The 27,263-nt window shown below is 43.9% G+C and overlaps 1 protein-coding gene across 3 annotated transcripts in view; it reads right to left on the reverse strand.

Annotated features, from left to right (window-relative positions):
- The window catches only part of LOC140199147 (protein Shroom2-like), a 250,723-nt gene extending 227,919 nt beyond the window's left edge, over window positions 1-22,804 (reverse strand). For all 3 annotated transcript variants that reach the window (XM_072260751.1, XM_072260750.1, XM_072260749.1), the window contains exon 1: window positions 22,412-22,804. In XM_072260751.1, the coding sequence (XP_072116852.1) occupies window positions 22,412-22,603 (192 nt within the window). In that variant the 5' untranslated portion in view covers window positions 22,604-22,804. The remainder of the gene's footprint in view (window positions 1-22,411) is intronic.
- Window positions 22,805-27,263: the final 4,459 nt, after the last annotated feature.

Below are 27,263 nucleotides of genomic sequence, written 5' to 3' on the forward strand. Positions count from 1 at the left end.
CACCAACTCCCCCCTCACGCAAATTGGCAACAAGAATGAGCAAAAACACAGAATGTAAAACACGAAATCGAACAGCCAACATTCAGTTCACCTCAGTGTTCATTATCTGCAGGCCACCCTGATTGAAAGTCATCCAAAAGATAACTACAGTCCAATCCATAAAACGCAGACCCAGAGCTTCGGTAACATCCTCCAACAGAACAAAGGAAGATAGAGACCATTCGAATGCAGGGGCCTTCACTCAGGAGCAGGGAGTGAGGGGGAGAGAGAGACCAGGATTCTTAACTCAACCAGAGATTGTCTCAAACTGAGTTCCCACACAGCAGAATTTCCCTGCAGCTCCACAGCAGCCGGCAAATGTATATGCCAAAGCCAGGATCCCAAACTCCCGTTTATACATGCGGACTGTACATAAATCAGACGTGCACAACCTGGAGAGGAGCTTTTCTGGCACAGATTGATAATTGATTAAGGAGTAGATATGAAAAGGTAATTTTTGGGTTTCGAGACTGTGACTAGTGCCATGTCACAGAATCTAAGCTGTTCACTGTTGTATGGATGACTAGAAATATGTGGACAAAGTATACTACGTCCAAACTTGCTGATGATACAAGGTTGGACAGCAGTGGGAAAAGGGTACACAGTGCCTCCAGGGGTTATGGACAAGCTAATTAAAACAGGCAATGATGCGAAATGTGGAACCTAATGGAAAAAACCTGAGGTCATCCACTGTGGTAGAAAACATAGAATGTTAATTGATATTATAGTGAGCCTCCACAGACCTGTAGAATGGAGAATTTTGAAGATTCACCTTCTTCTAGGGGAAGAAATTTCTCCAGATAGCAGTTCTGCATGGCCTCTAAGTCAAACTTATTGTCATAAAGACTGTAAAAAGTTTACTTGCAGCATCAGCACAGGCACATAGAAAGAAAGAGACTCCTACATAAATAGACAAATAAATAGATTCTTCATTGATCCCAAAGGAAATTGCAGTGTTACAGTAGCATTATAGTATACAAATATTAGAAAAGAAAGAAAAAAATTTGAAAAAGTTACCTTAAAAATAAAATGTACAATATTTACAAGTCGACGTTACAAGATTTACAAGATTACCAAGTTTACACTGGTAAAATGGTAGTGCAAGAATTACCATAATATTATACATAATGGGTGAACATTCACACCGTCCAGATAAGAAGTGATGGTAATATTGCCCAGGGTGTCCATGATAGCAGGGGTTAATAAACAGTCTAACAGAAGGAGGTTATCACTTCCCTGGCTATAGGTTGTCTCATTATAGAGCCTAACGGCCAACGGTAAGAATGACTTCATATAGCGTTCTTTGGAGCAGCACAGCTGTCTTAGTCTATGACTAAAAGTACTCCTCTGTTCTGCCAAGGTGGCATGCAGAGGGTGAGAAACATTGTCCAGAACTGCCAAGATGTTTTGTAGAATCTTGTGTTCTACCACAGTCTCCAGTGTGTCCAGCTTGACTCCTCTAACAGAACCAGCCTTTCTAATCAGTTTATTGAGCCTGTTGGCATCACCCAGCACACCACCGCATAGAAAACTGTGCTGGTGATGACAGACTAGTAGAATACACGAAGGAGAGGCCTGCATACCCTGATGGACCTCAGTCTCCTCAGAAAGTAGAGGTGACTCTGGCCCTTCTTGTACACAGCCTCTGTAGCAAAGGTTAGTAAGTAAAACATATATTATACACAGTTTTTACAAAAAAGAGCACAGTAGTACAAAATGGTTAAGGGAACAATCAGGGCTGTGCAAACTGGTTCAACAACCAATTGGTTGAAGGGAAACAACTGCTCTTGAACCTGGTGTGGGAGTTCAGGTATTTGTCTCTCCTGCCCAATGGCAACTGCGAGAAGATGGCCTGGGGAGCTTACATGATTGTTTTTTTTATTGACATACAGGGCAGAATAGGCCCTTCTGGCCCTTTGAGCCACACCACCCAGCCAGCAATCCCATAATTTAATCCTAGCCTAATCACGGAATAATTTACAATAACCAATTAACTTACCGACCGGTACTTCTTTATCGTGGGAGGAAACCCACGCAGTCATGGGGAAAATAAACAAACTCCTTACAGACAGCAGCAGGAATTGAACCTGGGTCGCCTGTATTGAAAAGCAATGTGCCAACAACTACATTACTTTGTATAAAACCATAAGACAAAGGAGCAGAAGTCAGCCATTCGGCCCATCCAGTCTGCTCCGCCATTTTATCATGAGCTGATCCATTCTCCCATTTAGTCCCACTCCTCTGCCTTCTCACCATAACCTTTTATGCCCTGGCTACTCAGATACCTATCAATCTCTGCCTTAAATACACCCAATGACTTGGCCTCCACTGCTGCCTGTGGCAACAAATTCCATAGACTCACCACCCTCTGACTAAAAAAATTTCTTCACATTTCTGTTCTGAATGGGCGCCCTTCAATCCTTAAGTCATGCCCTCTCATACTAGTCTCCCCCATCATGGGAAACAACTTTGCCACATCCACTCTGTCCATGCCTTTCAACATTCGAAATCTTTCTATGAGGTCTCCCCTCATTCTTCTAAACTCCAAGGAATACAGTCCAAGAGTGGACAAATGTTCTTCATATGTTAACCCTCTCATTCCCGGAATCATTCTAGTGAATCTTCTCTGTATTCTCTCCAATGTCAGCACATACTTTCTTAAATAAGGAGACCAAAACTGCCCACAGTACTCCAAGTGAGGTCTCACCAGCACCTTATAGAGCCTCAACATCACATCCCTGCTCCTATACTCTATTCCTCTAGAGTATGGTGGGAAGCAATGTGCCCATGATGCCTACTCCTTACTTTGAGACAGCGCCCTGGTCTCGTCAGTCAAGAAACACGTCCTCCTTGCGTCTAACATGTCCATACCTTTTATTTATCAATGACACAAAGTCACACAAAGAGACAGTGAGGTAGATGACCAAATGCTTGGCCAAAGATGGCGGCACGACGACAGCGCGCGCGGCCTCTCCGGTGATGAATATCTGTTATCTGTCAAGTAGGGGACCGTGCACAATTCCTGATTTGATGGAGGCAGACGTGAGTGCATAGCGGAACATCTGGAAAACTTCTGAAATATCTGCTTTGCTACCGCTGCTACTGTGTGGTAACCAGAATCTCTGGAGCTGTAGGCCTTGAAATCCTCGGCTCTGCGTGCTTCAGCGGCCGGGGAGAGGTCGAAGGCGCTCGGCAGAGGACGGCGCCCGGGAGGCTGTATCGGAGAGGCTGCTCGGAAGCTCGAAGCTTTTGGACGGACGGACTCAGTGTCGGCTGTGGTCAGCTGCTTCCAAAGTATCGGCAAGTTGACGGTGCCTGGAGGTTTATGGCAGGGAGTTTCTCCCTTTTGCCGCCGCTATCGAGGACTCAGGAGTCGATCAACTCGGGGACTTTGAGACTTTTTTTTTACTGTGCCTCTGGACTGTTCTTCATCAAATTACGGTATTGCTTTGCACTGCTGTAACTATATGGTATAATTACGTGGTTTTGTCAGTGTTACTCTTTGGTCTGTCTTGTTTTCTGTGATATCACGCCGGAGAAATATTGTATCATTTCTTAATGCATGTATATATTTCTAAATGACAATAAAAGAGGACTGACTGTTCTCATAATCTAAATCTAAAAGATACCTTTAAGGAGCATCATGAACAGAAGTAGAGGCAAAGGAGTTTATGGAGGCTTTGGTATTTGAAGACATGCCATCAGTGGCAAAGCATTCGAATTCAAAATGAACATAAGTCAGGTATTAAAATTGTTTATTGACAATAAGATCACAGAAAGAGCAAAGGATATGGGGCTATAGATACTTTATACTTACTTTATACTTTATTGTCGCCAAAACAATTGATACTAGAACGTACAATCATCACAGCGATATTTGATTCTGCGCTTCCCACTCCCTGGATTACAAATATTAAATATTAAAAATAGTAAAAATTAATAAATATTAAAATTTTAGATTATAAATCATAAATAGAAAATAGAAAAATGGAAAGTAAGGTAGTGCAAAAAAAAAAGAGAGGCAGGTCCGGATAGTTGGAGGGTACGGCCCAAATCTGGGTCAGGATCCGTTCAGCAGTCTTATCACAGTTGGAAAGAAGCTGTTCCCAAATCTGGCGGTACGAGTCTTCAAGCTCCTGAGCCTTCTCCTGGAGGGAAGAGGGACGAAAAGTGTGATGGCTGGGTGGGTCCTGTCCTTGATTATCCTGGCAGCACTGCTCCGACAGGGTGCGGTGTAAAGTGAGTCCAAGGACGGAAGATTGGTTTGTGTGATGTGCTGCGCCGTGTTCACGATCTTCTGCAGCTTCTTCCAGTCTTGGACAGGACAACTTCCATACCAGGTTGTGATGCACCCTAGAAGAATGCTTTCTACGGCGCATCTATAAAAATTAGTGAGGGTTTTAGGGGACAGGCCAAATTTCTTTAGTTTTCTCAGGAAGTAAAGGCGCTGATGGGCCTTCTTGGTAGTGAACTCTGCTTGATTGGACCAAGTCAGGTCATTTGTGAGATTGACCCCGAGGAACTTAAAGCTTTTGACCTGTTCCACTTGTGCACCACCGATGTAAATCGGGTCGTGCGGTCCGCTACTCCTTCTGAAGTCAACAACCAATTCCTTCATCTTGCTGACATTGAGGGATAGGTTATTGTCTTCGCACCATGCCACCAGGTTCTTAATTTCCCGTCTGTACTCAAACTCATCATTACCCGAGATACGGCCTACAATTGTTGTGTCATCAGCAAACTTATATATTGAGTTTGATGGAAACTTGGCTACACAATCATGGGTGTACAGTGAGTACAGCAGGGGGCTGAGTACACAGCCTTGTGGGGCACCGGTGCTCAGAGTGATTGTAGAGGAGAGCTTGTCCCCTATTTTTACAGCCTGGGTCCTGTCTGTGAGGAAGCTGAAGATCCAGCTGCAGATCTGAATGCTAAGGCCTAGGTTCCAGAGCTTATTTGGAATGATGATTAGAGAAACTGATAGATAGATAGATAGATAGATTAGAGAACCAGTATAAGGATTTCTAACATGTAGATGATGATGAGGTTAGAGGCAGATCAGTAAGCACAAACTTGCCGGATCCTGTGCAAGTTGAGGTACAGGCAGAGTTTTAGATGGCATCTTATCTATAGAAGATTCAACAATGGAAGACAAACAGGTTTGCATTGAGATGGTCACAGCTTGGGAGAATGAAGTTGCTGGCTGAAGGAAAAACAGTCACATCATGAAAACTAGTAATTTGGTTTTTCCCACATCAGGACTTGTTATCTATAAACTACCTGCTGCACTTCTCAAAAATGACCATATTTGAAAACAACTTCACTGGCTGCAAAATGCAATGGAATGAGCAGAGGCCATGGATGACCATGTACAAGCACAAAGCTCTTTCCCTGGGAGAAGAAACCTTGTCATCCTCACATGAACCCCTTCTAGATTTATCGGTTAGTTGAGCGGTGTCGCAGCAACAACCTTACACTCAACATCAGTAAGATCAAAGAACCGATTGTGCACTTCAGAAAGGGCAAGATGAGGGAGCACACACCAGTCCTCATAGAGGGATCAGAAGTGGAAAGAGTGAGCAGCTTCAAGTTCCTTGGTGTCAATATCTCAGAGGATGCAACTACAAAGAAGGAAAGACAGCAGCTATATTTCATTAGGAGTTTGAGGAGATTTGGTATGTCACCAAAGTCACCCGGAAATTTGTACAGATGTACTCTGGAGAGCATTCTAATTGGCAGCATCACCATCTGGTACGGTGCGTGGGGGAAAAGAGTACTGTACAGGAACAAAATAAGCTGCAGAGAATTGTAAACCTAGTCAGCTCCATCATGGGCACTAGCATCTTTAGTATCCAAGACATCTTCAAGGAGCGATGCCTTAAAAAGGCGGACCATAATCACCCAGGTTATGCCCTGTTCTCATTGCTACCATCAGGAAGGAGATACAGGAGCCTGAAGGCACACACTCAGCGATTCAGGAACAACTTCTTCCCCTTTGCCGTCTGATTTGTGAATGGACACTGAACCCATGAACACCACTTCACCATTTTTTAATTTTTATTTTTGCATAACTTGTTTAGATCACAGTGATCTTCCTCTATTATTATGGATTGCATTGTACTGTTGCCATAAAGACAACAAATTTCACAATGTATGCTGGTTCTGACAGTTCAGGCTCCATCTCCTTTTGATCAGTTGGTCAAGGAAAATCTTACCACCTGCTCAGGGCAACGAAGGAGAGACATTGAAAGCAATCATGTCCTTGTAGTCATAAACATGAGGGAGGAGTCACTGCTAAGGTGCAGCTTTAACCAAGCAACAGAATATCAAAGAAGGAGTGTGGGAAAAACCCTCCAGGCTAACAAAATCTCCACAATGCATGCAACTGTACGGGCAACCCTGATACGGGTGCCTGGCACTTTGATTTATTTCACTTGCATACTATAGCGACGTGTCTAAATCAGCAGGCAAGGGAAAGGTAAAACAGAAGTTGAGATTTATCATTCAGTTCTTAAACGAGTTGAGGCATCACTGGAGAAGGGTGATGGAGGTCAGGCATTGCAAATAAACACGAGTCTGCTAAAATATTTATCTGGTTAATAGCTCATTGTTTCCAACAGAACTAGTTAACTATACTAGGCATTGCTGTGTGGTCAGTTCTTTCTCCGGTAAGTTTCCAATGAGTGTAAATGCTATTAGTTTATAATATCTTGAAAGCTGTATGATTCCTCGGTTGCCCAAACGAGAGCGCTCAAACGTGAATAGAAGTCACTCACACCTAAAAGAATCGGTGAAACGGTATTTCATGCTCCAGCTCTTCGAAACTGCTCCTTCTCTGCATTTCCAGCATTGCCTGTCTTAACCCATTTCACTCCTGTCCCTTTTCCTCCACCTCACTGCAAAATAATATCCCCAAAGTGGTAGCAAAGTCCAGAGTCCCTACCAAACACGTCCTGCTGCGTGAGCCCATTCTGGGTTTCAATATCCCGCAGAGGGTGTGCAGAAGACAGCAGCACTGTTGTCCTTACATTGCTACCCCGACCGATACTCACCTCCCAGGCAACCTCTCGTCACACACCCTTCATGGTTTCATTGGCACTTGTGGAACTGACTAGTGAACAAACTAGCAAACTGTATGGGCCACCGACCACACCTCAGGAGTGCTTTGTTAGCAAAGCTACATGCCCACAGGTCACAGAGCCAAACAGACCCTTTGGCGTATCAAGTACACCTCAACTATCAGCCAGCCAGTTACGTTAATCCCATTTTTAATCTCCTCACTTTATCAGCAACTGCCTACAAACTCTACTACACAATGGGGACAATTTGCAGGGGCTAATTAACATACCTAACTTCAAGCCTTTGCTCTGTAGGAGGACACCCATGTGGTCCCAAGAACATGCTAGCAGCACACACCCAGGGTCAGGACTGAACCTGGGTCTGGCATTGAGAGGCACTGGAAGCCTCCATAGGCATTCCATAGTTGACTCATGTCCCCAAGAAATCCAATGATATCAGATTCTCCCAGAAAGATCACTAGCTCACAAATAGTTCCTGAATTGCCCCCTTTCCCATGAAGCAGGATGGAGTTTCTGTTTTTAAAAGGAAATTTTTAAAAACCTTGCATACGGCAGCAACAGCAGGCTGGATGAAACCAGAGGCTGGTGAAAGCAACCGGGGTCTGGGTGAGACGGAATCAGGGCAACAACCTGCGTAGCTCCCGTCAGTCAAAGGTGCACAGGCCAACGCCCAAAGCACAGGGGTACAAGGAACATGAACCTCAGCCCCAGTAGTTAACATAAATCAACTGTTCCATCCATGAGGCAAGGTATAGAGGAAAAGTGTTGTCTGCAATCACTGGCCGAGGGCTGTCACTGTTCACAGCAGAACTCAATAGGTTTTCAGCGAGTTAATGGGACCATCGCCCTGTCTAACTGCCAACATGACTTGAAACAAAAAAAAATTGCACACACCCATCTTGGGCTATTTTTCCAGCGAAGTTTAGGAATTAATGTCACCACTGGAAGAACTTGAATTTCAATCCACGGAAACATAGAAGAGAACATGGGCTGAAAATATCCCGACCCACTGCAACAAGTGTGAAAGCACGCCAGCGGTATTTGTCTTGTGCTTTTCTAAACCGGTGATAGACACCAGGGTGCAATGAAATTCTTTGTGTGTGTGAAGCTCAGGGTATTTATTATTTCAAGGCCATAATAAGTACAGCAATAAGTGCAGAATATCAAAATGGTGCAGCAATTGTACAGCTGCCGGTTTTGCAAACAGAACCACCAAACAGGGCAAAAGTAATGATGGTGACACAGTAGCTTTGACATCCACCATCATGTGCTTGGAGGGGCCGGCCATCAAACACACCAACTCCAGCCTCCCAAACAAACCCAACTCACTGCAATTTGCCTACTGGCAAAACAGGTCTACAGTAGACGGCCCACAAAATGCTGGAGGAACTCAGCAGGTCAAGCAGCATCTATGGAAAGGAGTAAACAGTCAAGGTCTCAGTCCAAAAACCTTTTCAGGATGAAACTTCAACTGTACCCTTTTCCATAGATTCTGCCTGGCTTGCTGAGTTCCTCCAGCATTGTGTGTGTGTGTGTGTGTGTGTGTGTGTGTGTGTGTGTGTGTGTGTGTGTGTGTGTGTGTGTTGCTTTGGATTTCTAGCATTGCAGACTTTCTCGGGTTTGTGCTACAGTAGATGCCATTTCCCTGGCCCTCCACTCATCTCTGGAGCATCTGGACAGTAAAGGTACCTACATTATTCATTAACCACAGCTCCACCTTCAAATTATAATTCCAGGAAAACTCATCTCCAAACTCTTTAGACCTGAGACTCAACACTTTCCTTTAAAACTAGACCTTTGACTTTCTCACCAACAGACTGCAAAAAAAAAAGCATGGGCAGCAACACCTCCACTGCCAGACCCTTCCCTACTCCCCGTACACTCATAACTGCATGGCCAGATTCCACTCTAAATCCAGAGGCAAGTTTGCAGGTGACACCACCGTAGTGGGTTGTATCACAAATAACAATGAGTCGGAGTACAGGAAGGAGATAGTGAGCTGAGTGACATTGTGTCATGACAACCTTTACATTAATTGTCAGCAAAATGATAGAGCAGGTCATTGACTTCAGGAATGTGGGGTGGGGAGGGGGTAGGTGCACGTGCCCCTCTCTACATTGATAGTGCTGAGGTTGAGAGCTTCAAGTTCCTAAGAGTGGATGTCACTAATTGACTGGTCCAACCACATTGGCCAAGAAAGATCACCAGCACTTCTACTTCTTTGTAAATATTTGGCACTACCCCTTTGACTCTCACTTAACTTTATCGATGCACCACAGAAAGCATCCGGCCCTCATACGTCACGCTTGGTACAGCGAATGCACCGCCCATTCCTGCAAAAAAGCTGCAGAGTTGTGAACACAGCTCAGCACATCACAGAAGCCTGTCTCCCCTGCATGGACCCCGACGACACGTTTTGCTGACTTGGTAAAGCTGCCAGCACGATCAGAACTCCACCCACCCAAGGATTCTCTCTTCTCCACCCACCCCGCTTAGAAGGTATGAAAGCATGTTCCACCAGGATCAAGGCCAGCTTCAATAAGACTATTGAACGGTTCCCGAGTACAACAGCATTAACTCTTGATCTTATACTCTACCTCGCAATCAACCTAACACCTATTGCCCTCCTGCACTGCACTCTCTCTGCAATACTTTCCTTGTACTGCCTCAATGCACTGTTGTAACAAAATGATATGTATGAACATGTGGAAACTGGTTTTGATAAACCAGCTTACCTACCATCAAATAACTGAGAGAGGCAGAGTTGAGAGTCTGAGAACATGGCAGCGCCAGTGGGAAGGGGATGTGAAAGAGGAGATTGGTTCAGAAGCCTGACATTGGCCAGAAGCTTTAACACTGAATGTCTGAGCTTTCAGGCTCTTCCATTGTCTCCCAGAAGGCGAAAGCAAGAAATGGGAATGGCCAATGTACAGATATCCTTGATAAAACTACTCACCCTCCTGAAGCAATGCAACATGAAGCTGGAGTTGACGGAAGGAAGTTACAATCCTGTGATGCATCAAATCAGTTTTAAAATCAACACAGCCTTGCTGGCTCACCCAGTTGGGGTTGATAGGAATGATCTGTTAAACATGACTTGGAAGCTGATGAGCTGAATGTCATCAATCAGAGCTGAGATTTTCATCAAAATATCAAAGCAAAGAGTTGGAACAGTATCAGAGGGTAGGTGTCAGGAAGTTGGAAAGCGGCTACAGAGAGTGATAAAAGTGTATGAAAATGGGGGGGGAGGGAGGCTGTGGGAGGGGATAGTGGTGACAACGTTTGCAGCTTATTGCTCCAGTGACCCATGTTCAGTCCTCAGCTGTGGCGTCCCCAATTTCGACGTTCTTCATGTAACTATTTTGGTTTTCTCCAGATGTTCTGACCTCCTCCCACATCCCAATGATACGTAGGTTGGAAGTTTACTTGGCTAGTGTAAATTGCCCTGGGTGTGTGGAGAGTCTTGAGAGGGGGAATTGATGGCATGTGATTTTTGTTTTCTAGGAGTGTGCTTTGCATAGATTTCCTTTAATGGGCTGACTATAACACAAGGAACAACCATGGAAGAATTTTTATAAACTACAAGAAATTTAAATTCAATCCAGTGAAAGAGAGCCAACACACATTGGAAAGTTGGAGATGATTGGCAGATGGTGGATGTTAGTTCTGAATTCTCAGAACTTAAAAGAGATGATGATAGAATTTTCAGCAGCTCCATGCAGGCCTGGCTCAAAGACCAATTCCAAACACGTCTTTGGATGGAGGACAACCTGCTCCAACTCTGCTCCTGTAGATCAGAAAGGACCGATAGGGCCAATGTGGGAAGTGCAGATTCTTCAACCACTATTCAAAAGGATCTAGAGCTGCTGCCTACCCTTGCCCAGCATTATCCACGTGGCCGACGTCACTAAAAACCTGACTGTCAACTCAATGTTATGAACGGGACCATGCTGTCAACAACAAGCTATACAACAGGGTATCACTAGTCACAGAGTTGCAGAGCTTCCAGACAACGTAAAACTCAAAGCCCTGCGACTTCGAGGCAAGGTGTGCTCCCACAGAGTGGATGGGTGCGAGGTGGTCTGCTCCTGTCACTGTTTACAGGAAAATTCAGTCCGTTTCCATAACAAGGCTGGCACAAGAGTTCTATTCACGCTCGGGGAGGAGGCAGATGTCGAAACAATTTCTGTGGGGGGGTGGGGGGTGGTGGAGGTGTCTGAAGTCTCAAGCTTGGTCAATGTCCCAAGTTCAGACGCACAGAAAGTTGGGGCCTGGCAAGTCAGACTAAACATTCACAGTTCCGGCCCAAAGGCTAACAAAACTTCAGTATCAAAAGGGTTAACGTGACACAGTTTGCATAAAAAGGGGATGTTATAAACTTCATCAGGAAAGAACTTTGACTATCCTGTAACGGTGCCCTATAAAGTGAGTAAAAACATTCACTGGAGATAGATAAAGTGAACGAGGGAGGTTAGTAAGACCTTTTATGGAAAGAAATGACCACTCACACTTCTGAATGCAATGACTCACAGACAGCATAAACGAGCTGATGCACCAAAAATACAAGAGAAAAGGATTCTATTCCTTCCTCAGGGAACCAATCCCAGACTCCAATCACAATCAGCAGTGGGGGTGGGGGGGGGAGGGAAGGGAAGGGAAGCATTCCATGTTTTCCTTGGAAAAAATGATAGGGAAACTCATCGAGATGGTGGAGGAAGGTCCAGCCACCTGCACACTGTCTGGCAGGACGCAAGGAATCCACTGCAACCCCAATGGCTGTTCACCATTCCACCCCCTCACCCACAAGGCTTGCAGGACCAGAGGCTGAGATATTCCGTCAAACATCTGACCAGAACCGCCTCACCTGCACGCTCCGAGGATCACCCAGTACTCCAGCCCAGACAGGAACTTGGGCCGGGACTACAGCACACCCCATTTGAACTCTTGGCTCAGATTAGGTCCACCGCCAGCACCAAATGCAAGTTGGTAGGGACAGGTGGGGAGACTTTGACATGGTACAACGAGGGAAGCAGTAATAGGCAGTAGAGGTAAAACTGCAGTACCACACTGACACACAATACTGTAGGTAGAGATGGGGTAAAGTACTGGTGGGGATGGCTCTGTTATTGTACAGTATAATACCAGGGTACAGTACTGGTGGGAACAAGTCTGTCAACGTGTAAGATCACCGTAAAGAAGATCAGTGTAATTTTTGCCAATAGCAGCCTTAAGCTCAGGTCGACGATCTGGAAGGTACTAGGTTCCTCACAGTAAATGTACATGTGACAGAAGGGCCTGAATATTCCTCCTTATCAACCTTCACACATGAATGGTTTGTTCAGGTTTGAAAGGTGAGTGAACAAACAAGGAGCAAGCTTACGGATTTGATTGCTTCAACAAAAGCACGCAGAAAGAGGCAGCATCAGGAAGCGTGTCTGACCTATTTCATCACGTGGGGTAAATAGCTCCCCACAGGTTCCCAAACGTCGTCCCAGCAAGAAAGCCAGCACCTGCTGGCGAGCTGCCAGACGCAGGGTGATTACTTCTGTGACCCCAATTGGATAGCGGAAAAACAGTGCTACATTCCCAAAACATTTTAACCAATCAGACTTAAAACACAAATTAACACCTTGGTCAGTGTGGACTAGTTGAGCTGTTTTTAATGCTGTAAAACTCCATGATAAAAGCAAAAGAACTTGTGCCTGCATGGTCATCTAAGACATGTAGACTTGGTAGTTTGCAGATAGCCATCTGAATGATGGTGTTGGACGAGTTGAAATACTTCATTTTAATCAGGCATAGATTTACAGTGCAGTTTTATCCAGATGGAAAGCAACAGAAGAAGATGGCAAGGTTATTGGGCTAGGTGGAAATAGTTCACTGCATTCATACATCAGGGCAACAGAAAAGCAGAGAAACAGGATTGGTCACAGTGCAATGAAAACATCCATATATCAGCACCTGATTAATGTTGTTAGTGTGTCACAGGAAGCCGTAGTCTTCAGCCAGTTACAATCTACACCACTGACTTGGGTAATCTGCTTTTTCATCTAAGTTTGCTATGCGGGAAAATTGATTGCAAGACTACAGTTGAGAATTGGTCCCAGCTAGGAGGTTAAGCTAGCACAGAAGCATAGTGGTTAGCACAACACTTTATAGTACAGGCGACCCGGGTTCAATTCCCACCACTTCCTGTAAGGAGTTTGTACGTTGTCCCCGTGACTGTGTGGGTTTCCTCCAGGTGCTCCGGTTTCCTCCCACAGTCCCAAGCTGTACCGGTTGGCAGGTTAATTGGTCATTGTTAATCGTCCCGTGATTAGGCTCAGATTAAATCGGGGGAATGCTGGCTGGCGCAGCTTGAAGGGCCAGAGTGGCCTATTCCACGCCGTATTTCAAAAAGTAAATACATTTTCTGCAGCAGCTCAGGCTGTTGGGCAGTGTTTGTTCAACCCTGTGGGAGATATGGCACATAGAGCGTGCAGCCTGAAAACAGTCAAGTTCACAGCACTGTGGCTGCTGCCGTGAATAGGCATACAAGCAGGGTTGTTTGGGCAGGAAGACAATGGGCAGTGTCGAGAAAATGAGAGTGTGAAAGCTGGAACAAAAGTACTTTTGAGATGATGGGAAATTGGTGAGTAGAATTAGATAATCATACAGTGAGGAAATAGGCCCTTTGACCACAGAATCCACACCATCCATCGACATTAATCCTCCTAGAATTCTATTTCATTTCCCCACATACTCACCTACTCCCCCCAGAGTCCACACTCACCTGCACACAAGAGGTCACCCACCAACCTGTAGATCTTTGGGACGTGGAAGAAAACCTGCATTAGAGGCAGGGACAGAATCTGGGTCATTAGATCTACCACTGACCCGTGAGGTGGACAGCACTGTCGCTCGATGCAGAGCTGATGCTCACACCCTGATTTTCCAGTTTAGAACCAAGGGTCACCATCTGAAAACAAGGTGGTGGCTAGTCAGGACGGAGCTGAGAAGCAGCTTCTCGGCTGGCAAATCTGTGCTATTCTCTATGCAAAAAGTTTGTGCAAGCTCACTTATTCCAGATGTAGTACAATTGTGACTTTGATATCAAGGAAACCAAGGTTAGTGTGAGTAAGTGATTCTCAGAAAAAGGCCAGCTAATATGTTAGTAGAGTAAACAGGAGGGCTGAATAGCCTATTCCTGCTCCAATTTCTCACATAAAGTGCTACCATCAGATGAAGAGGTAAACGAATGCCACAACTTCAGCACATGGTTAAGGTGATGTATTTTAAAAATCAATCATTGACAGACTGTGGTTTCACATTTGAAACCCAAACAATAAGCATCGAATCCTTTGTACTGTTCTTCACATGACACAATGCAAAATGACCTCCAAAACACCATCTTTAGAACACAATACCCACAGTGAACAAATCCAGATCCTCGCCCAACTAGGAGTCCATCCGAAGCCTCTCAACGAAAATGACCTCATCAACTAGTCTCAGACTAGAACCATAAACAGGTAATAAAAGTCATATTGCAAAAAAAGACAGTGCAGTCATCACAATGACTCTACATCAGTTAATTTTTTTTTGGAATTCAATCTTAGGTTCCAAATACAATGTATATTTTCCACTGTTGACTAACTTGAACCGCAAGTAATTTCTGCAACAGGCTATCATTCTAATTTACTAATGGTATCATACACTGTGAATATGCTCAGTCACCAGCAACAGATAGGCAAGTAATGGCACGAGATTCCACTGCTAAGTTGAAGAGAGGAAGCTCATGTAAAGCAAGAACAAGATGGACCAAGTGGAATGAAAGGGCCATTTACTCTGCTGTGTGTGCACATGTGCATCATGGTTGATGACCTCTTACAGGTCTGCCATCATTAAATCCAGCTTGAGGCAAAGCACGCTCGTTAAACTAAACATGTTTAATCATTGAATTTTCCAACCAATTATAACAAAAACTAATTTATAACCACTCCTGTTCCTTTCTCCTTCAAGAACCAAAAGAACAACAAGTGATTTGCCTTTATTCTTCAATGAGCACCCTCCAAGGCAGCTATTCTCAAATACTCTTACATCAACCTCCAAGGAGACGATCAAGTCCGCAGATGAAGGAGAAGCCCTGGATGACAGCCAGCCTCACGGCACCCATCGCCCTGTGACACTGAGGGAACCCAAGTGTCAGAGTGATCTATAAAGGGCTCAATTCTCACTTGGTGGTCAACGAAAATAGAAATCTACAGCACATTACAGGCCCTTTGACCCACAATATTGTGCCAACCATGTAACCTACTCTAGAAACTGCCTAGAATTTCCCTGCCCCATAGCCCCCTATTTTTCTAAGCTCCAAGTACCTATCTGAGAGTCTCTTAAAAGACCCTATTGTATCACTTCCACCATCCTCACTGACAATGCATTCCACGTACCCACCACTCTCTGTGTGAAAAGCTTACCTCTGACATCCCCCTTGTACATATTTCCAAGCACTTTTTAAAAAATTATAACTTGCACAAGTCAAAGGAAGCATTTTGCATCTTTAAAATGAGTATTAAGCTTTCTTTAAGCTCTTGGCAAAATCTTACATTGCTCCTTAAAAAAAATTAGTGGGCCAAAAAATCTCTGAGAATATTTTTAACCACAGTAGGCTATTCTGCTGTTTAATTAGATTTTTACTGCTCTCAACTTCATTTTCTTGCGTCAGGTCCTAGGGAAATGGGCCACACTTGTGATTGAGAATTTTGAGTAGTAACAGGTGACTCATTGACATGTAATTTGGGACAGTAAAATCCTATGGCTCAGTCCAGGTAGGTGTATTTCTTAGCCACATATTCATCACATAAATAAACTCTATAAAACAAATTGCCAAAATGTATCTTGTGCTTGAAACTCCCTTACTAACTCAGCCATAGGGATAAATTAATTCTCAACTTCAAGACATGCTCCAATTAGAGGAAGAGGTAGTTTCAGTGAAACATTAATCCAGGATCAGAATCAGATTTAGCATCACCTACTTACGTGACATGAAAGTTGTTGCTTTGCAAAGACATTCAATTATTATAAATTACAATATAAACAATTAGCGCAAAATAAAGAATTAATGAAGTAGCGTTCATGACTGCTCAGAAATCAGATTCCTGATCAGAGAAAGAAGCTGTTCCAATATTGTTGAGTCTGGGTCTTCAGGGTCTGAAACCATTTCCCCAATACACCTCAATACCACTGCTCTGACTTCTGACAAGATGGCGCCAGTGACCAACAGCGACATCTTGCCGACAGCCTACAAAACTACTGGATACTCCTCTTCTTTTAAATTTACTTATTCTAAACTGCGATCAGTTGCAGCCTGTATTTTCCCTTTTAAGAATGTACTTGTGGTCCGACTGAACAATCTGGCATTTCTGCAATCTCCTGGGGGACTCGGTATGGATGAAACTTTGTGTCAATTCCTTTTTCTTTTCAAATCTTTTTATTATTATATTAATCAAAAAATAACACGAGTACATCAAAGTAAGCAATACTTACAATGTTTCAAGGAAAAAAAAAACATTTTTTTTAAAGATTGAAAAATTTTGGTGATAATATAAAAACCCTACTAAGCAGAGAAAGTGGGGAAAAAAAACTCCATTAGGTGTACAACCCCAGAGCCATGTGTCATACAAAAAGCTTCTAAAGATAAACATCAAACTGCCAACAAGAAAAAAATACCAAAAACTTACAATTAGATCATGGAGGAAATCTATCAATTCACTCAAATCATAATAACGAGCAAATGAACCCCATCTTTTCTCAAAATCAAATAAAGGTTCAAAGGTTCAACATCTAATTTTCTCCAAACTAAGACATAGCATCGCTTGAGAGAACCATTGTGACAAAGTGGGAGCTGATGTATCCTTCCACTTCAACAAAATGGCCCTCCTAGCTATCAATGTAACAAATGCAATAACATGTTGGTCAGTCACAGAGATACCACGGATATTTTGAGGAACTATTCCAAAAAACACAGTTAATTCGTTAGGTTGTAAATTAATTTTAAGTGCTTTAGAAATTGTTGAAAAAACTGACTTTCAGAACTGTTCAAGTATAGAACAAGACCAAAACATGTGTGTCAGTGTAGCTGTCTCAGTTTTACATCTATCATAATAACTATCAACATTAGGAAACATTTTAGACAATCTCTCCTTCGTCAAATGGTAACGATGTACAATTTTAAATTGAATCAATGAATGACTAGCACAGATCGAAGCAGAGTTAACCAGCTTCAGAATCCGCATCCAATCCTCCATCATAAAGTCAAATTGAGTTTCTTTACCCAATCTTGTTTAATCTTAAATAAAGGATGCTTATCCCATTGTAATAATAAATTATAAATTCTTCCAATAGAACCCTTCGTTGAAGGGTTCATACTCATAATAGTATCTAACAGGTCAGCCTCCAATATGTAAGGAAAATTACTTAAATATTTTTGTAAGAAATGTCTAACTTGAAAGTATTGTAAAAAGTGTGAGTATGAAAGAGAATACTTATCAACTAATTGTTCAAAAGACATCAATCTATCTTCTTTAAATAAATCCAAAAAAGAATTAATACCCTTATTTTTCCAAAGTAAAAGAATTGGATCACTCAAAGAAGGCTTAAAAAAGTAATTTGGATAAATTAAACTACAAAGTTTAAATTCTTTAAGATTAAAAAAAATTGCAGAACTGGAGCCAAATTTGTAAAGAATGCTTAATCACAGAGTATAGGTTTAACTCTATAAAACAAATTGCCAAAATGTACCTTGTGCTTGAAACTCCCTTACTAACTCAGCCACAGGGATAAATTAATTTTCAACTTTAAGACATGCTCCAATTAGAGGAAGAGGTAGTTTCAGTGAAACATTAAACCAGGATCAGAATCAGATTTATCATCACCTACTTACGTGACATGAAAGTTGTTGCTTTGCAAAAACATTCAATTATTATAAATTACAATATAAACAATTAGCGCAAAATAAAGAAATAATGAAGTAGTGTTCATGACTGTTCAGAAATCGGATTCCTGATCAGAGAAAGAAGCTGTTCCAATATTGTTGAGTCTGGGTCTTCAGGCTCTGAAACCATTTCCCCAATACACCTCAATACCACTGCTCTGACTTCTGACAAGATGGCGCCAGTGACCAACAGCGACATCTTGCCGACAGCCTGCAAAACTACTGGATACTCCACTTCTTTTAAATTTACTTATTCTAAACTGCGATCAGTTGCAGCCCGTATTTTCCCTTTTGGGAATGTATTTGTGGTCCGACTGAACAATCTAGCATTTCTGCAATCTCCTGGGGGACTCGGTATGGATGAGACTTTGTGTCGATTCCTAATGGTGGAGCATGAACCCATGGTCCGCTCCATTACTCTGCGCCAATTAAAGCATGAGCAAGATTAAAGTCATCGAGGACAAGAGTGAAAAGTAAACAGATGTTTAACGCCGTCTGCCTGCGTTTGACCAGTCTCTCTCGCTGCTACCTGCAAATGAAAACTGCAAGAATTTTGGGTCCCATGACACCAGTTTCAGGAGCGACTCTTACCTGCAATCACTGGGCTTCCGGATGGGCTTGCCTCAGCGCTGAATGCTCTCCACAGTTGTGGACTTGCTTCAGAGACCCTGCAGTCCAGGTTCCTGTGTATATTGTTTACTTTTTACTCTTTGCATGATTTGACTGGAATGCCTTAGCACCGAACTAACTCTGCAGCCATTGGCACAGCACTGGGGACTCTCTTTTGGGGACTCTGCAGTTAATGTTATCTGTTGACTTTTTACTGCTTGCATGATTTGATTTTTTTTCCCTGCACACTGGGTGTTTGATAACCTTGTGTGGGGTTTTTCTTTGAACTGGTTCTATTGTGTTTCCCTGTTTTGTGGCTGCCTTCAAGAAGGCGAAACTCAAGGTTGTATACATAATTCGATAATAAATACACTTTGAACTTTGAGCAATAGTAGTAACGAAAAGAGGGCATGTCACCAATAGTAAGAATCCTTAATGATGGATACCACCTTCAAAGGCACTGCCTCTTGATGGTGGAGAAAGGTGTGCCCTTGATAGAGATGGCTAAGTCTACAACCTATTGTGATCCTATGCACTGGAACCTCCATACCAAGCTGTGATGCAACCAGTCAGAAAGTTCTCCACCATATAGAAACTTGCAATGGTCTTCGGTAACATACCAAATCTCCCCAAATTCCCAAGAAAGTAGGGCCACAACCGGCTTCTTCATGATTGATTCAACATATTGGACCCAGGACAGGTTCCCTGAGACGTTGACACACAGAACCTTGAAGCCACTCCCCCTTTCAATCACCGTTTCCTCCCGACCTCTCCTTTCTGATGTTCACAATCAGTTCCTCGATCTTGCTGTTGTGACACCACTCAACCAGTGACTTACTGTATCTCTGTCCTCTATGCCTCCTCATTGCCATCTGAGATGAGACCAAAGGCCTGTCTGCCTCTCAAATGGAGCTTAGAATCCCATAACCCCAGCCCACTATTTAGAAAACAAGGGTTATCTCTTAGCCAATATTTAAACATTAACAAACGTGAAAATAGGATTTTGCATTAAGAGGCCTTGGAACTCCTTTTACTTGTGTACAGCTGCCCAGACTTCCAATAGGTTTAAGAAAGGCCTTTCTATTAAACCTGATGGTGTGCAAAGGGACTATGAATTCCATTTCCTGCCTGCATTAAAAATATCCCAATATGTACATTTGGACTTCCACTGAACAGGTCTTTAGCAGAGAAAAAGCTCAAGCAACTTTCTTTGCAAAGAAAAACAAACAACTAGAGGAACTCAATGGGCCAAAATCATCAGTGAGGCAAAGAACTGTCAATGTCTTGGATTAACAGCCTGCATCAGAAGTGTTGAGACTTTGGGTGGAAACCTGCGTCCAGACTGTCTTTCCAAATAACTTCCTTTAAATTGGCCCTGTCCTGTGATGGCATAATAAAGCCAAAGCCCATCTCCTAATTTCAGCTCAATATGAAGACAATGTTGACAACTCCAAGTGTCCAATATTTGTGTCTGCTGAAACACTGAAGCCCACACAATACTCCAGCCAGTGACACTCACTGAAGTGTCAAATGAATGCCACAACTTCAGCACATGGTTAAGGTGATTGATTTTAAAATCCATCATTGACAGGCTGTGTTCTCAGATTTGAATCCCAGACAATAAGCATCGAATCCTTTGTACTGTTCTTCACATGACACAACACAAAGTGGCCTCCAAAACACCATCTTCAGAACTCAATACCCACAGTGGGCACATCCAGATCCTCACCCAACCAGGAGTCCATTGGAAGCCTCTCCAGCTGAAATGACCTCATCAACCAGTCTCAGACCAGAATCATATACAGGTAATAAAAGTCACAGGGCGAAAGAAAAAAACAGAGCAGCCATCACAATGACTCGACATCAGTTAATCTTTTGGAGTCCAATCTTAGGTTCAGAAAACAATGCATATTTTCCACCATTGACTAACTTTAGCCACAAGTAATTTCTGCAACAGGCAATCATTCTAATTTACCAATGGTATCAAAGGAATGCATAACCGTAACCAGTAACAAGTTTTTTTTCAACACACACAGACTCTGTTTCACTGTATACAGACATTCAGAGACAGTATCATTGGTTCAGAAACAGTTGAACAAGTAGATGGAAAAGGGCTGTGTAAACTCACTGATGACACATAACCAGTGATGTCAGAAGTATCATTTCACAACAATGTACCCAATTCACACAACACATAAATATTACCCATGGCAAAATGCAGATAAACATGAAAAGCTCAGTACGTTCTTTTTCTCTCATTACCACCAATTTTTAAACAAAGGCAATATGCAAGACATTTCAACTATTAATACTTCAAGGTATTTGCTGTTTGCCCTTGAATATTATCAGTTTTTTCCATGGTATCAACAAAAAAATTTCCAGTAGCAGATTGATATTGTAGACATAAAATTCAGTCCACACCATGCATCCTGTGTTTTTGTTTCCCTGGCCACTACATCTTTCACTCTGTTACCAGGGACCTAAAACTGGTTCAGAACACATATCCATGGCATTCAATGTCCACCTGACCACACAGCCGTAACATCACCCATTCAGGTTGACACAGGAGACTAGTTAGTTCATCAACTCCCTGCTTGCTCTCAGGCCAATCCAACAATTCAATTTCCCTCACAGACACCAATTAGCCCTGATTCCTACACAGAGCTTAATATACCACAGCCAATTAACCAGGGCATACAGGAGAAACCTAGACCTAAAAGGGAAACACACACACACACAAGGGGTTAAGACTGATCCCAGTTGAGGTAGCCACACTACCTGCTGCCCCACCTCTGACCGGAAATCACTTAGTCCTGGCATAGAATTCTAAACATTTCATTCTTTCTGTGCTGATTTATTCTCAGCTTCCAGATACCCCATCTGGGTGGAAACATCCTCCCCACATTAACCTTGTAAGGAGATTTGAATTTTCAATCAGTTTGCCTCTCAGTTTTCTGAACTCTAAAGAACAGCAAATCAAGAGGCTCACTGCCACCTAGGTGTAAAATAATACAGGGAAGCAAGTCATTCTGCCCAACAGGTCATACTGGCCCAACTGGCACACGGATGAAAGAAAAGTGGACAAGGCTACGTGGGAGGTTAGATTGACCTTGGGGGTAGGTTAAAGGTCAGCAAAGCATTGTGAGCAGAAGGGTTTGTACTGTGTTGTTTTAGTTAGTCTTATTTGCCTCAACCACTTCCTCAGGCAGCCCCTTCCATGTACCCACCACCTTCTGTGTGAAGCTGTCCCTCAACTCCAAACTTTTTAAAAATTAAATTCTCCTCTCATCACCTTAAATGTGTGCCCCGATCTTCCTCCTTTCCTTATGAAAAAAAACATGTGCATTCGTCCAATGTATGTCCTTCATAATCTGATACACCTCTATATGGCCACCCCTCAATATCCAACAAGGAATAAAGTCTTAACCCGTCCAACTTTTCCTTATAACTCCGTGAGGAGTGGGGAACTGATCTAATGCAGGCCTGCAAAACCCAGATCCGGTAACTGAATTGAGAAAACACTGGACACTGGTTTCTTCCTGAATCGGGGTTGGTTATTTCCCGAAAGAGAGGACGCCACAAGGTGAGGGTACCAGTTGTTATTTTCAGGGAGGGTGAAGTTGGGGTTGAAGCAAGGGGAGAGAGAGTGAGTGAGAAAGGAGGGAGAGGGAGAGAAAATGGAGAACGGGGGAGTGAGGGAGAGCGGCCGATTTACCTTGGTGATGAGCAGAGGTTCCCTGTGCTCCTGGCCTCCCCGCAGAGTGAATCCCCAGGGCGCTCCCCCACTCAGGGCTACTTCCACGCAGCGGCTGCCCTTGACCGCCCTCCGCTCGCCGATGCCCGGCTCCGTGCCGTCCGGCTCGTCCGCAGCCGCCGCTCCCCTCGTTCGCACCCCTTCCCCAGCCATGGGGTCTGGCTCCGGCTCCGTCGGGACGATCGTTCATTCGGGGCTGCACGATGGGGAGGGAATGGGGTGGGGGCAGCTCTGGCCGTCCGGCGGAGCCACTCACTCCCTCTGTGTGTGTGAGAGACAGAGGAAGCCGAGTCTCCGCCTGCGGCGGGCGGCGCACCTTTCACCTGCGGGACAGCGTCCCATCTCCGCCCCGGAGCTGCCACTCCGCAGATCCTCACTCACCCTGCTGGGCGCTGCCACACACAGCAACCCGCTCACCTCCCGCACCATTCGCCCCTTCTCGCCGTGCTACATCCACAGCACGCTACTTCAGATTATTGGCTCTACTCCCACTCGTGCTCCAACACTACTGTGAGTTTCACGCAGGTAAGGAATTCCATTGAATCCTGATGTTTCTGACAAGAAATTCTTCTGAATCGTAATCTTTCTCCCTCCACAGACGCAGCTTAACCTGTCCTAACATATTCTTTCTATTCAGTCCTTTGCATGAAGAAATGTCCATTACCACCTCCTCAGCGCCCAATCCTGAGCCTTCAATCATACCCTGCCTCAATAACTAGCATCCAGTACTTACATCCATTGTGATGAAGTGCTTTGCGAGGTTGGTCAAGAAGCATATTAACTCTTGCCTGAGGACTGACATAGATCGGCTCTAATTTGTCTACCGTCACAACAGGTCCATGGCAGGAGCTACTTCATTGGCTCTGCTCTGGAACACATAGGCCATGGAGCTCAGCATTCAACAGTATCATCCCCTCAAAACTCGTCACTAAGCTCCAAGACCTGTGCCTCTGTCCCTCCCCATGCAACGGGATCCTTGATTTCCTCACTGGCAGACTCCAATCCATGCCGACTGGCAGCAATACTTTCTACAGGGTCACCATCAGAGCAGGTGCACCACAGGAACGTGTGCTTAGTCTCACGCTCTACTCACTTTATACCCTTGTCTGTGAGGCTAAGAACAGCTCTAATGCTATCACTTAAGTTTGCTGATGACACCACCGTTGTTGGCTGAATCAATAGTGGTGACTATTCAGTATATAGCAAGGAGATTGAAAATCTGGTAAAATGGTACCACAACGACAACCTCTCACTCAATGTCAGCAAAGCCAAAGAGCTGATTATTGACTACAGGATGAAGAAACCCTGAGCCATCTTCATTAGAACAAGATGAAGAGGCGCAATAGATTTCTGGCACCAGGAGAGTACAATGCATAAGAAAAGCTACAGTGAGAAGTATATAAAAAAAGTAATGCAAAAAGAGAACAAAATAGTGAAATAGTGTTCATGGGCCATTCAGATGGCAGAGGGGAAGAGCTGTTTCTGAAATGTTGTCTGTGTGCCTTCAGGCTCCTGTTTCTCCTCCCTGCTGGTAGTAGTGAGAAGAGGCCACTTCCTGGATGCTGGGGACCCTCAATGGTGGATGCCACCTTTTCGAGGCATTGCTTTTTGAAGCTGTCCTCACTGACAGGAAGCTGGCAGACTTTACAACCCTTTGCAGCCTTTTTTGATCTTGAGTATTGGAGGCTCCATATCAGACATCGATGTAACCAGTTGGAATGCTCTCCATTGTACATCTGTAGAAACATCCTGGAGTCTCTAGTGACATATCAAATCTAAAACTCCTGATGAAATATAGCCACTGATGACCCTTCTTCGTAACTGCATCAATATGTTGGACCCAGGATAAACCTTGAGAGATGTTGACACCCAGGAACTTGAAACTGATCATCCTTTCCACTGTTGACACCTCAGTGAAGACTGGTCTGTGTTCTCCCAACTTCCCCTTCCTGAAGTCCACAATCTATTGCCCGGTCTAACTGACATAGAGTGCAAGATCATTGTTGCAACACCACTCAATCAGCTGATCTATCTCACTCCTGTATGCCTCTGCATCACCATTTGAGATTCTGCCAACAATAGTTACATCATTGGCGAATTTATAGATGGTGTTTGAGCTGAACCTAACCCCAGAGTCATGGGTGTAGAGAGAGAAGAGCAGTGGGCTAAATATGCATCATTGAGGTCTGCCTGTGTAGACTGTCAGAAAGGAGGAGTTGTGGCAACTCGCACTGCTCTTCTTGGGTGCTGGTGTGATTGATGCCTTTCTGAAGAAGGTAGGAACTTCTGGCTGCTGCAATTAGAGGCTGAAGATATCCTTGAACACTCCAGACTGTTGGTTGGCACATGCATTCAGTGCTCTATTGGGTAAATAAAATCACAATGTGGGCAGATAAATGGCAGATGAAATTTAATGTAAGTAAATGTAAAATATTCCATATAGGAAATAGAAATATTAGACATAAATATACAATGAGTTAGAAAGTACACGGTAGGAGAAGGATTTGGATATCCTGGTAGACCCATCACTATCAACATCTAGATGATACACAGAAGTAATCACTAATCAGGAAGGCTAATAAAATATTGCACTATATAATGTGCTCAGTGGAGTTCAAGTCCGGAGATGTTCTCCTTAAGCTGTATAATGCGCTTGTGAGGCCACGCCTTGAGTACCGTGTACAGTTTTGGTCTCCATATTGTGTGAGGGATGTGAAGGCACTGAAGAGAGTTCAGAAAAAGGCGACAAGACTCATTCCAGGTCCGCAGGGTATGAGCTACGAAGAAAGATTGAAAGAATGACATCTTCTTAGCCTAAGTAGATGTAAAATGAGAGGAGGCATGATATAAGTGTTCAAATTCATTAACGGTATAAGTGAGGTGAATGCCAGCTGCTACTTCAAAATTAACCCACGGGGCCATGGGTGGAGACCGGTTAAGGGGAGATTTCGGACTAACTTCAGGAAGCACTTCTTTACACAGCGAGTCGTGGACACATGGAACAAACTACCTAGCTGAGAGTAGTTCCTTAGAGACTTTCAAATCTAAACTTGATGGTTATTTCAACGCACTATGTGAATCGGAATTTGGCAAGCTTTGATGGGCCGAATGGTCTGTTTTTGTCAAAAACCTTCTAATGTTCTAACGCACACAACTGGGGCCTGATGCCTTGACAGGTGTTGACATCTGCCTCTGAGATGGCTATCACAGGGTTGCCAGATGCTATGGGAATTTACACAGCTACAGCTTTATTCTCCCCTTCAAAGGGTGCATAAAAGGCATCCAGAACAAACAGGAGTGAAGCATCGCAGCCAGTTATGATTAGGTTTTACCTTGTAGGAAGTAATGGCCTGCAAACCCTGCCATAGCTGACGTGCATCCCGTTCCGTCTCTAACTTCACTCAGAGTTGCTTTTGTGCTCTTAAGATAGCCTTTCATAGGTCACACCTGGATTTCTTGTAGATTTCTGGATCACCATTCTTAAAAGCCATAAATCTAGCCCTCAGCAGGCTGCAAATCTCAAGGTTCACCCATGGCTTCTAGTATGGGTCTGTTCAGTTGGTTCTCAAAGGCATGTTGGTCTTAATGAATTTGGTGACAATGGTGGCATATTCAATAGGTTTCAATAGGTGCACTTTCGTGTCAGAGAATGTATACAACATACATCCTGAAATTCTTTTTCTTCACAAGCATCCACGAAAACAGAGGAGTGCCCCAAAGAACGGATGACAGTTAAATGTTAGAAGCCCAAAGCCCCCCCCTCAGGTACAAGCAGTTGCAAGGCAACGACCACCCCCCACCAGCAAAGAAGTATCGTTCCCCCCCCTCCCACCGATCACTCAAGCATGCAGCGAAGTATCAATAAAGACACAGACTTGCAGTAACCCAAAGACTACTTGTTCACCCGGTATTCAACATACCACAGGCTCTCTCTCTCTCCCTAATAAGGGAAAAAGAGGTGTCCCCGTTTCACAGTGAGAGGGGAGACATAACAAATAGCTCACTGATTTATGATGTTAAAAGTCTGTTGCGTTGCTTTTCTGAGCCCTGCACCCAAAGAATTGGCCCCAGAAAGGCTCAGGTCTCTGGACACACAGCCGGCAGCTAACCCGCTGCTCCCGATGTTCCGTGTTCTCCCGCGACACTTCAGTCAGGGGCACCAGCCTTGAATCACCCCACCTCCACAGCCACGAAAATCTGGCACCCTGAAGGTGCTTGTCTTCCAAGCCTTGTCCTTGGGATATCAAAGAGCGGCTGGTCGTGAGGCCCTGAGAGCGGGTCCCATTCCAGCAAAGAACCGAAGTCAGAGTGTAACTCCAGGTCAGGGTCTTCAAAAGAACCCTGAAAGGGAAAAAAAGAAGAGATATCAAAGATAGAAATAGGGTTGTTTCCGAAGATGCAAGCAAAGGGGTCACCATTTAGTGACACCGTTTATCTGAATATTCATTCAGATCCAAAGATGAATCCCTGAATATGGTTCAGTCCACTGATTCAAAGCAGTCCTGCAAGCACTCTCCCACCTCCCTTGATCATACTTTTGTGGTCCTCATCTGTGGTACTGCAGAGAGTGGTATGGGAAGCTAAGTCCGAATTTAAACACCGCAGAAGTGAGAATTATCTTAGCCATGTGCAAATTGCCGTTTTGACGATGAGAAGACAGAGATGAACTCATGGCTTAAAAATAGGTTTTGATTTGTGGACTTATGAGAGGGGAAACAATATTTGACAAGCCTATAGTTTCTTTTCTGATCTTTTGCTTGGCAGAGTAAGTTAGGACAACTGGTTCAATTGGATGTTCAGAATGACTTTGATA

This window comes from Mobula birostris, chromosome 6 (assembly GCF_030028105.1).
Source record: "Mobula birostris isolate sMobBir1 chromosome 6, sMobBir1.hap1, whole genome shotgun sequence".
NCBI classification, from domain to species: Eukaryota; Metazoa; Chordata; class Chondrichthyes; order Myliobatiformes; family Myliobatidae; genus Mobula; species Mobula birostris.